Source organism: Xyrauchen texanus, chromosome 1, assembly GCF_025860055.1.
Source record: "Xyrauchen texanus isolate HMW12.3.18 chromosome 1, RBS_HiC_50CHRs, whole genome shotgun sequence".
In the NCBI taxonomy this organism is placed as follows: Eukaryota; Metazoa; Chordata; class Actinopteri; order Cypriniformes; family Catostomidae; genus Xyrauchen; species Xyrauchen texanus.
In genome coordinates, this window is record NC_068276.1 from 10,359,367 (window position 1) to 10,372,071 (window position 12,705).

A 12,705-nucleotide genomic window follows, 5' to 3' on the forward strand; every position below is an offset into this window, starting at 1 on the left:
AGAGAGAGAGAGAGAGAGAGAGGGACACACACACACACACACAGAGAGAGAGAGAGAGAGAGAGAGAGAGAGAGAGAGAGAGAGAGAGAGACTTCTGCTCACCAAACTCCCGCTGCAATCCGGATGAAGCGAGAGGCCATTCCATTTTCAGTGGTCAGGAGGACATCGCTCACAAGCATATATGATGCTTACAGAATGTTGTGCAATGCATCTGCAAAGAAATATTTGTGGATTAATAATTCACTTTGCAGCGAAGTCTTTGTCAGTTAAAAGATCCATGTGCAGTTTTCCAGTCTCTTTCCAGAGGACAGCAGATGGGACCGTGGAATAGGTGTGTTTTTTACGCTTATTGACAAGGCTATTTATTACGAAGCAATCAGAAATATTGCATTTTCAAATTATTATTATAATTTAGAATTATGGAACCATTTCAATTTCCATATTTCGGTCAAGTGATTTAAGTATCTTTTCATCCAGTTGAACAGTATCGTGGGAAGAACGATTGTAAATAGCCATGTTTCAATATAAACTGTATTTACGCATCGAGTCAGTGATTCGCAATTTTTCCGTGGCTTTCGCCCGCGAAGATATTATACACGCATACTTGCATTGAAAATTGATTTACAGTAACATTATGCAACTGATGCAGCACAGTTGCATGTGAGACACATCTGTTTATTAATGCATTCTTGCAATATTGCATTTAATTCAGTAGCTCAGCCACCTGATAACATGTAATGGAAAAATAATATTCTGTTGTTCTTTTCTTTGTCAGTGTTAAGGATGGAAAAAATATGCAAGATTAAGGGTACCAAATGTAAAAGTTTGAGAATCTGTCAATCTGAAAAACCATTTTGATCCACCACAAATTTAAATATTAGAGGGGACATGTCCCCCTAAACATCCAGGTCTCAATGTTCTCTACAATAGTGGTGATGTAGGATTTTTAAATGATTTTAAAATAATATATAAAAGATTATAGTCTTGCATATGGATCAGGTCACATTTATCTATTCTCATATTCACATCTATTCTCTGCAGGTTGTGATTTCTATACAACAATAAGAATCAAAACAGCAATGGATGCCATGCCAGAGTATTCCCTTTTCTTTGTGAGGATTTTGGAGGAATTGGATACTAAGTACAGCACTGTTTCATATCAAGATCTCTGTAAATCTCTGTGTGCCAGATTTGACTTGGTCCATTTGGCTAAATTAAGGAGTCTACTATTCTACACAGCATGTTTGGATCCAGCTTTCCCCGCAACCTTATTCAAAGACAAGATGAGGTGCTCATTGGAGGATCAACAGTCCAAGAAGCTCATGGTAGCTGCGGATATTGTTACCATGTTTAATCTCATCCAAATGAATGGAGGTATAGCCAAAGACAAGCTGCCAATGGGTCAAAGACCCAAATTTCACAAGAACCAGTCCTTTGAATCTTGTCGATCTGACACTGATGTTTATAAATTTAACAAAAATGATAGACCCTATAACCTCTTGGACACCAGGGGTCATCATGTCTCTCGGAATTCACCCTGCCCTAAATCTGACAGCAACGACTGCCAGCAGTTTATACCATCATCAGACCCCAACTTTCTCTTGGGAGTCACCAAGGATCTGAAATGTAGGGCAGCATCACTGGATAAGCTACAGCATCTGCCACAGTACTCCAGTGTCAGTCCTCCACAGTGTGAGATGCAGAGCACGTACTTCCCCATGGACATCGACAGCGAGTCCACCACGGACCAGGAGTCTCTCCACATCAATCCAGGAAGCAAGGATGTTTTCATGTCCAGTGGAGAGCCTTTCACCGTGCACTCTTGTGTGCAAAAACTGAATACTTTCAAAGAGGATTTCCACAACCTTGTTGCCTTTTCACCTCATGTGATCACCACAGAGTGCAAAGCAAATTCCAAAGCTGGTGGAGATTACCACAGGCGGGAGCTGAACAAGACTCCGACTTTTTTCAATCACAGTTTTGAGCTGCCGTACAGCAACCCTTACTTCGAACCTATGAGCTCACCCATACAGAACAAAGGGCGAGTGAAGCATGAGAGTCTGGACGACTTGCAAGCATCCACTTATTTTGGACCTACAACAGTCTCCGAGTTTGTGAGCAGCAGGAGGGCTTCTAGCAAGCATGGAAAACAGCCAGCCTGGCCAGTCAAGAGCTTGAGCCTCAACAATGAAGAGGGCCCTGACTATGAGAGGCCTTTCTTGAAAAGCAAAGGGGCTACAGACAATCACCGTTATAACATCAGCACCATGGACAATGACAAACAATTTCAGTTTGCAAAAGAAAAACCCACTGCCTCTCCCTCAGGTTTCTCCAAGAAGACCAATGGAACTAAAACAAAAGACATGAATTCTGTGGTTTGCGGACCTAGTGTTGAGAGAAGAGAGGTTGGGAAAAGGTATAAGGACAAGAGCATCAACTGTCCATCATTTCAGACAGTTAATGTGGACAATGGTATGAGTGTTGGGACACAGACAGAACAAACTGAACACAAGAAAGATTACACTAATCATAATAAATATGGAGAGAGGCCACCGTTCAAACACTCAGATGAAGACTCTGAAATTATTAGTGATGATATTAGTGACATCTTCCGCTTTTTGGATGACATGAGTGTGTGTGATTCTGTTGGAGTTGTGCAGTCATCATGCTACAACAGCAATGGCTCGCTTTTTCAGGTGGCAAAATCAGATGGTGACAGCTCACCTGAACATGACACGATCAAGCTGGGCAAAACTGGCATCAAGCTCGACCGACTCTTCCAGTCACTGGAAAGCTCAGATGATGAACTCAAACAGAGTGTATGTAAGCTGGTACTTAGGATTGGTGAGATTGAGAAAAAGCTTGAGTCTCTTTCAGGGGTGAGAGGTGAGATTTCACAGGTCCTCTCAAAGCTTACTAAACTGGATGAGAAGATTCAAGAACCAGAGACTAATGGGAAAATGAGCGATAATGGCATTGTGGAACAGAATAAGACTGACATGAACCTCTCGACTCATGTATTCCAGTGTAACACCACAGGACACAACATGAAGGTCGAAAAAAATTCAGAATGGTGCTGCTCAGAGGTTGAAGGAAGTGAAAGCCTGAGGGTGAAAGCATTAAAGAAAAACATGTCCACACGTAGGTCATCCAGGTCGCTAACCGAAGAGAACAGCGCCACGGAGTCCAAAGTGGCCAGCATCACAAACTCACCTCGAGACTGGAGGACTGTTTCTTACTCCAGCCATAAAGGGGAAGAAGGAAAAGAAAGGGAGCGACATAACGAAGGCAAGGATAGACACAGGAAACCCAGAGAGGTAGCGTACATGTATATTCACCAGCGTTGTCTTTATTGTGTGTTTGATTTGCAGACATACTTCTGTGAGTGTGGTAGCCTAAATTCTTATTGGAACAGAAAAAAAGTGAATATGATCAGTGTTTCCTGCATTGCTATTCAGGAGCAAACAAATTACATTAGTATTTTTAGTAAATTAGTTGTGTTGTGTTGTTATCATCTTATCCTTGCTGACTGCATTCTATGAACATATAGGTAGCTTGCTGTCCAACCCATGAAAAAATCGTTTAATTGGTGCATTTTGACTGACTCAGATGAACAGATTGGTGATCCAGAGTGTATCAAACACAGGATTGTTTACTGAATCAGTTAAAATAATTCAGTCACTGAACCGCATTTTATTTTGCCCAACTAGAAATTTGTCAAGAAATGTTACCGTGTTATGTGTACTTGAGAGCAATGTTAAAAACACAAATCTATAGACCTTTTCCAGTTTTGGGAAGTAACGTCTTTGTTCATTTTAGGTTAGTTGGCAAACTTATTCAAACAAGCATTTAGTAGCTGTAACTCATAGTGGTAAGGTTTACATGATTTTAATCAAATATGGAATATGCTGTTTGGTGGCTGGATGCTCCTTGGATTACTGGAACTATCAATTTTTTTTATTTTTGAGTACAAAACACATTAGGATGCCTGAATTTCAGTAGTGAATTGATTTGGCTAGATACAACAATTGTAGGATATTTAGCACATATTTTATCTCAGGTAAGTGAACAATATTTTTGTCAACTATATGTTTGCTTGATAGGTAGAATCTTGCTATTAGTTAAGTCTTATATTTCTTTAGGAAAACTAAAAGTGACCTTATAGATCACTCCCATTCCCTTACTAAAAATCTAAAGTTCTGAGAAAACTTGCAGAAAACTCATTATTTTCACACGCAAAGGAGCTTGCGATTCACCACAGATGTTTGCCAGAAGTTTACAGCACATTACCATTAATGGTGAACCTGCAGCAAACCTTTATCGACAATGAAGAATTTGCCGCAAAGCTCATTTACATGTGAAAATCACGAGTGGCGAATTTACTGCAAATTAGCGTTTTGGGGTTGGGTTGCTCTGTGACCATGTGCTACACTGACGGATTTCGCTGTTGCACAACGTCTAAGTGTTGATATCAGTGTCTCCCTATGAACGCATTTATATGCGCGTTCTCCCGCAAAGTGTGGGCCCTCCCTGCAGCCAGGGGCCCAGGGGCTTAAGCCCAGGGATGTGTGTGTGTTAATGCATACCTGCATATAATCATGTTGGCTGTCTTGGGGTATTACAGTCCAGAGAGAGCACACACACACCATTTAACAGCAGCCACTAGACATGTAAACAGTAAATAAAACACGACAATTCTGTCGATAGCAGCTAGCTAAACATTGACAAATGACAATATGTCTCTGGTGGATAATTTCTTTGCTCAAATATAGCAAACACAAAACTGGTTAAACAAGTGGCATTTATATTTTTTGTTCACTGAAAAAAATACTGAAGTTTTGCTGTTTGTTTATCACTTGTCAATAATCGCAACTGTGGGATTAACTCCTGTATTCCATTAAATTGTAATGCTTCAGGACCAAACATGTGCAGTTGCATTGTAATTCCTATGTTGTTGTTTACATCATTGAAACGGTCTGTACGGTTTAATTAAAAAAAATAAAAAATAAATAGAGTTGAATTGGGGGTGGAGGGATGGGTTGTCTGTGCCTCCTGCTGTAAAACAGAATCTTGTAGGAATTAGTGGTTTGTTTTATAAGGTGTTGAGTGTAAAGTGTGCTGCTGTCTGAAGCAGGTAAAGTAAAAGTAGATTATTTAGTAAATCTACATTTACATTACACATGTGGTTATGCATTCAGCTATTTTATCGACTGCCACGTGACAATCGTAATTCAATTCACTTAGAAAAATAATAGCACACCTATGGAGATGGAATTGTTGCATATTAACATACAAATGGAAAGAGATTCACAAATAAATTAAATATTTACAAATATATTTTTTAACTCACAAACACAACTCTTTCCAGCATTCATTTGTGAATCACGCGCATTCATTTCTGGATCGATTCCTGTGCATATGCGGATCGCTACACACATTTGTTGATTTTGAAACAAAACTAGCATCAAGATGTACACACAAATCTACAAATAGGTGGACTCCACCCATCATCTACTCAAGCCAATCAGATAATGGCCACAATAATCGGACCAATCGTAGCACATTCTATATTCAACCAATCATGCTTTGTTTTACTGTCAGTGTGGGACTAGTGTCACAGCTTTCATGTTTATGGAATAAATTGCATACAGATAAGCTCCAAGGTTGCAGACTTTTAAAGAAACAAGACACCATCAGGGAATACTGTGATTTAAGGTTTGTATAATTTTCTCTCGGTTATAAACCTGTGTAGTGTCTTGTTAAATGTCGACAGCTTAAAATGGCCCATTTGCTGAGTGTCCTGATCATTATCTTTATAGCAAACCTGGATGAATCTGCTATTTTAATTTTAACCAAGTTTCTTGACTGAAATGTGTCATCAAAACCTTTACTCTTAATGTTACATGGCAGATCCAAACAGACACACTACTAGACACTACGAAATATCAGTAGTACAGATAATGTCTTTATAAAACATGAATCATATTAGATCATCTTAGGAGCACAGACCATAAATTAATACCCTTGTTATATCTTTATCTTTTATATATGATAAAAATTGCCCTGTTAACTCACTTCTGTTTACCGCATCTCTGTCTTCTTGTTTACATCAACAAAACATACATGGGAATGAACTAGAGCGCCCTCTAGTGCACAGAAACATTGAGTGCATATATCACATATTCTTCCCCACATAGTGTTGTTGTACTCACTTCAGTAACAATGTTAACATGAACAATGTTTTTTACCCGTCCATATATATATATATATATATATATATATATATATATATATATATATATATATATATATCATGACACAATTATACCTCTATATAATACAATACTTATAGTAATACCAGCAATATAGAACAACTGTGATTAAACACTATAACCATTCTATTAACTGTTGTGCTTTCTCTTTTAATCTGTTGATATGCACCCCCTTTTTGAGCAAAAACCATGAAAATGACATAGCTGAACTTAAATGGTTGTATTTACTGGACCCTTTGGACTCCGGACACAGTTGTAGTTTTTTTTTTGAAAGAAGACACTTTGGGCTTTATTTCCCATGTTTCAGAATTAATAAATGTTGTTATTTTTTAAATTAGAGAAGCTGAAGTTAATAGTAATGGAAATATTTTGTGCTGAACATGTTTTTATAATCTAAAAAACAATAATAAAAGTACCAAGACAACCCAGAAATCCAATGTTCTCAAAGCCACAGGTCTAAAGAAGTTATGTTTCAAATTAGAAGATGATCTAACAAAAAATTTGGTTCCTGCAAGCTTTTTTCTCTGTAAAATCTCTGGAAGTGTACAGAGTAAAGTTAAGGCTCCGCCTTTCAAGACGACCAAAATCGGACTGCACTGCTTGGCTATTAGGAATAAAACTATGTCCCATTATTACCCCAATACCATTGTGTCCTTGAGCAAGGCACTTAACTCCAGGTTGCTCCGGGGGGATTGTCCCTGTAATAAGTGCACTGTAAGTCACTTTGGATAAAAGCGTCTGCCAAATGCGTAAATGTAAATGCATTATTAAAAATAGACTTTGGAGACAGGCTTGTTTTGTTTATGAGACTCTAATATATAAGATAATATACAGTTTTACAACATGAATGCTGCTCAGATTGCATAGCGGTTGAAGAACGATGACGAAAGTTAATTCTTTCAGGCGAGATCTCATGTAAACAATTGAGAATATATCAATATTTCTTATATTTATCACTTTTATGGACAAAAAGTGCTATTGGATGTTTTTAATAAACGCTTGTCCTGGACAATTGACTCAAGTGTGGTGAACTGGATTAATCTGGCGATCACGTTTTCATTAAAAAAGTATGAAGTCCCGTTTTGATATTGCATGTTTTCAGTTTTACTCCTGGCACAAATAACTAAATTGCTGTTTCTGGAGCATTGCTATCATGAAAGATAGGATATCAATGTTGAACCCTTAGACCTTCGAAAAGATGTATAATTTGTTAACATTAATTACATTTATAGATGGTAAATTATATATTAAATGTAAGCAGAGTGACGACTTATCGACTTATACCCCAAGGTAAACCTTACAAGCTAAACCATATTGGGGGCTTAATTGTATGTTCAGGCTATCTCTTTGTCTCTTTGCGTGGAGTGCATAACACCTCCCATGTTTCATTTGGGAATGAATCAACAAGTTGTTCTGACCCAGTCTGGATTGGATCGAGACTAGGAAGTGATGTGTCTTCTGACATGGGATGTTCACAAAGATCTGTCAGATTACCCTCAGGGACATCAATGACCTCTGGTCCAATCTCATCTCCGTTGCCACAATCAGTTAGACTTGCCAACAGCTGATCAACATGATCAAGTGTACTGAATGTCCCACATCGACAGTGTATGATAAAAGCAGGGCCTGTGAGGATATGTGAGTCCCGTTATCACTAACCAGGACTTCTGGGAGTCCATAATGACTCAATCCCCTCAACACCTGAATGGTCTTGGTAGACATAGTTGATTCTATCACACACACCTGGGGCCATTTGGAGTGAGCATCCACCACCACCACCAAGTACACGTGTCCTTCAAATGGACCTGTAAAGTCCACATGTAAGCGTTTTCAAGGTGACTCTGGCCATTTCCATTACTTGTGACATAGGTCAGACCTTGTTTCTTTACAAACATCTGAACACAGCACCGGTAAGTAATCAAGATGCTTTACTTGAAGCAACTCCACCGTATCCAGCTTAATCCAGCTAGGTGTGGTAGACAGAGGTAGTTGTGATAACCCATTCATATTACAATGATGTGCACTCTCTATACTTGATATCGTAATCATTTGTAGTTGCCAACAACAAAGCAAAGCGCTGCATCCGAGCTGCAGCCATGGATGGAATGGCTTTTGTTGGACTGAAGATTGTTGTCAGTGGACGGTGGTCCATAAGCAATGTAAACTTCCTCCTGTACAGATATTGGTAGAATTTCCATACTCCAAAGACAATTCCAAGTGCCTCCCTTTCAATTTGAGCATAGTTTTGATGTGCTTTGCTCAATGTTCTTGTGTGGGAGGATGTGTGAGATGACGCGCCAACACTGTATGACGATGCATCGCAGGCCAGTCTTATTGGTAACTGTGGATTATAATGTGTCAAAACGCTCGGTGACAGCAACAATTTTTTCGCCTTGTTGAACGTAACCTTACACTCATGAGACCACAGCCACTGCTTTCCTTTGCACAGAAAAGCATTGAGGGGTGCTAACACTGATGCAAAGTTAGGGATGAATTGACTGTAATTGTTTAGAAGTCCTAGAAATGAACGAAGTTGACTGACATCCTTCGGTGCAGGTGCATCCACAATTGCCCTGACCTTTTCTGGTGACTTATGAAGACCCTGAGCATCTATGATGTGCCCCAAATACTCAGCAAATCTTTAAAGAATTCACATTTCCCACATTGGACACATTGCCCAAACTCATCCAGACAACTGAGGACTGTGTCTACATTCTTGAGATGTTGCTCGTCATCTGACCCAGTCACTAATATATTATCTAGATAGCAATAAATATCGGGAAGACCTTTGTAAGATCTGATCCATTGCCCTGTGAAAAATTGCAGGAGCCGAAGCAATACCAAATGGTAATCGATTGTAACAGAACAGCTTTGGCGTAGTGATGGTGAGACATTTGAGTGAACCTTCTGTCAAGGACACTTTTAAGTATGCATTTGAGAGGTCCAGTTTGGTGACACGTTGGCCCCCTACCAATGATGCGAATAAATCCTCTATTCACGGAATCAGGTAACGTTCAACACAAAGGGCCGGATTCACTCTTACCTTAAAATCTCCACAAATACTCACATTCCCATTCCTTTTAACAACTGGCATGATAGCCGTAGCTCATTTGCTTCATGTCATAAGGGAGATGAACCCCAGCACCAAGAGTTAATTTATTTCGGCCTCAACTTTTGGCTTCAGTGCACAGGGGACATTGCGTGCTTGGCAAAATCGTGGCTGAAACTGTGGTTTGAGTGACACTGTGGCCTCAATACCTTTTAGCAAGCCCAGTCCTTTCCTGAAGACATTTTTGTGCTTTGCTTGCACCGTTTCAAGTGACTCCTTAATCATGCTCTTAATCTCATGCCAGTTCAGCCTGATTTTCTTGAGCCACTCTCTGCCGAATTGTGGTGGGGCGGATCCTTCCTCAACATAGTGGTCATAACGAATTTTGTTAATTCATTTTCACTTTGACTATGATGACCCATACTGGAGACACCATCTCGCCTGTATACGTTTTCAGAATCACATCTGTCATGTGCAGTGGTTTATGGGCTAGTCGTGTGTTTTAAAGTTCTCTTGAAATCAAGGAAACAGCAGCTTCGGTGTCTAATTCCATTTCCAAGATTTCTCCCTCTACATTTGACTTAAGATAGATGTATGACAATTCCTCCTTTCTAATCATCACATGCATTGCAAGCTCTGTATCTGTAGTGTCAAAACTTGACGAGTCTTTAACATTCATCTGATGTATTTTATTTAATTTTTTATTTATTTTTTTTGTTTCTGTTGGACATTTTTCATCCTCACCGACTCAGGAAATGTGGCCTTTTTACCACAGTTGTGGCACTGCTGTTCTTTGTAATAGCAATCTTTCTCGTTGTGGTTTGTTCCATAGAGGTAACACTTGCTTCCCCCTTCACTTTCAAAGAGCCACTTAACGGTTGAGATTCCCTCGCTGCCGTTTCTATAGACACTGAAATCTTCACGGCCTTTTGGAACGTGAGAGCATCTTCCGTCAGTAGCTGTTTCTGTATAGACTCTGTTTGCAGCCCGCACACAGTGATTTCTTAGTGCATCTTGCAGATGCGTCCCAAATTCGCAGTGTTCACTCAGTTTATTCAAAACTGCGACACACTGTGCTACTGTTTCTGTTTCCTGTTGACAGCGGTTATGAAACTTTATGCAATCACTATCGTTTAAGATAAATGTTCTTTCAAAACAGTCACAATGTCTTCGTATATCTTCACACCCGGCTTATCCGGAGCAAATAAACTTTGCAGCAGTCCGTATGTAGATGAACCATTACACTCAGTAACACCACGACTCGTTTCTCATTTCAAATCAAATCAATTTATTGTCACACTACCATGTACACAAGTGCAACAGTAGGTGAAATTCTTGTGTGCAGTTCCGAGCAACATAGCAGTCATGACAGTGACGAGACGTATACCAGTTACAGTAAACAACATACTTGCACAACACAATTTACATATCAAATGTGTACACATACTTACACAACACAATAATTATATACAATGTACAGTAGACAATACACACAATATAGAATACACAATATACAATAAGTAAGAGTATATGAAATATATATATATATAAGTAGTTGTATTGAGGAGAATATGTTGACAGTCCAGTGTGAGATTATAGATTAATAAAGTGCAGTGCTAATTATTGATCCTGATAGATCAAGTGTTCAACAGTCTGACTGCTTGGGGGAAGAAGCTATCATGTAGTCAGCTGGTGCGGGTCCTGATGCTTGCGATACCGCCTGCCTGATGGTAGCAGTGAGAACAGACCATGACTCGGGTGGCTGGAGTCTCTGATGATCCTCCAAGCTTTTTTCACACACCGCCTTGTATATATGTCCTGGAGGGAGGGAAGCTCACCTCCGATGATATTTCTGGCCGTTCCCTTTGTAGGGCTTTGCAGTTGTGGGCGGTGCTATTGCCGTACCAGGCGGTGATGCAGCCAGTCAGGATGCTCTCTACAGTACTAGTGTAGAACCATGTGAGGATGTGCTGGTTCATTCACTTCCTCAGCCGTCTCAGGAAGAAGAGGCGCTGGTGAGCCTTCTTCACAACGGCCTCAGTGTGGACGGACCATGTGAGTTCCTCAGTAATGTGGACACCGAGGAACTTGAAACTGCTGGCTCTCTCTACGCTCCATTAATGGTGATGGGGCTGTGTTCTCCGTCTTTCTTCCTGAAGTCCACTACAAGCTACTTGGTTTTATTGACGTTGAGGGAGAGGTTGTGCTCCTGACACCAGCGTGTTAGAGTGTGCACCTCCTCTCTGTAGGCTCTTTCATCATTGTCAGTGATCAGACCTACCACCGTCGTATCGTCAGCAAACTTAATGATGGTATTGGAGCTATGTGTTGCCACACAGTCATGTGTGTATAGGGAATACAGGAGTGGGCTGAGAACACAGCCCTGCGGGGCTCCAGTGTTGAGGGTCAGTGATAAGGAGGTGTTGCTGCCCATTCTAACCACCTGACGTCTGCCTGACAGGAAATCCAGGATCCAGCTGCACAGCGAGCTGTTTAAGCCCAGAGCCCGGAGTTTCTCATCAAGCTTGGAGGGCACTATGGTGTTGAATGCTGAGCTGTAGTCTACAAACAGCATTCTCACATAGGTGTTCCTTTTTTCCAGATGGGAGAGAGCAGTGTGTAGTGTAGATGCAATGGCATCATCAGTGGAGCGGTTGTTGCGGTAGGCAAACTGCAATGGGTCCAAAGAAGTGGGCAGAACAGAGCAGATGTAATCTCTGATTAACCTCTCGAAGCATTTGCTGATGATGGGGGTCAGAGCAACAGGACGCCAGTCATTTAAGCAAGTGATTATATCTTGCTTCAGTACATTTGCAATGTCATCTGCAGAAACAAATTGTCCAAACATTACTACGTAGGTAGCCCACTGTTAAGCTGACACATCAAAGGCATCTATATGACCGATAAACACAGCCATTTCGCTGGGTCTTGATGAATAAGTTCACTACATTCATCAGATCTGCCGTATTCAGTAGCCAGTGCTTCACGTCGCACTAAATCATGAGTTCGACAACGATAGTACTCGTCGTAAATATGTTATATTTTGATCTTTTATTCATCATGAATGATACGCTGAGACGATTGCCCTGTTACATCAACACGACATACATGGGAATGAACTAGAGTGCCCACTAGTGCACAGAAACATTGAGTGCAAACCCTATATTACACCCTGTACAAGATCCCGCTCCCGCTTTTGTCTTCTTAACTTATTCCCCTACTGGAGGACTGCCAGTTCCTGTACTGTCTCTTCAGATCTTTTTGAGGAACCATAAGTGCCAAAAATCCATGCATTTCTGGTCCAAGCTGTAGTTAATTCTAGTAAATGGTCACACAGGGAACTGGTAGGTAATCAAACTCATTCACATTAATGAGAGGGAGTTT

At 40.4% G+C, this 12,705-nt stretch overlaps 1 protein-coding gene across 1 annotated transcript in view; it reads left to right on the forward strand.

The window, feature by feature from the left end:
* The first annotated feature begins 222 nt into the window (after positions 1-222).
* Positions 223-12,705, forward strand: part of minar1 (membrane integral NOTCH2 associated receptor 1) — a 53,975-nt gene continuing 41,492 nt past the window's right edge. Inside the window, exons 1-2 of the mRNA XM_052129532.1 lie at positions 223-331; positions 1,042-3,317. Coding sequence (XP_051985492.1) covers positions 1,080-3,317 — 2,238 coding nt within the window. The 5' untranslated portion in view covers positions 223-331; positions 1,042-1,079. The remainder of the gene's footprint in view (positions 332-1,041; positions 3,318-12,705) is intronic.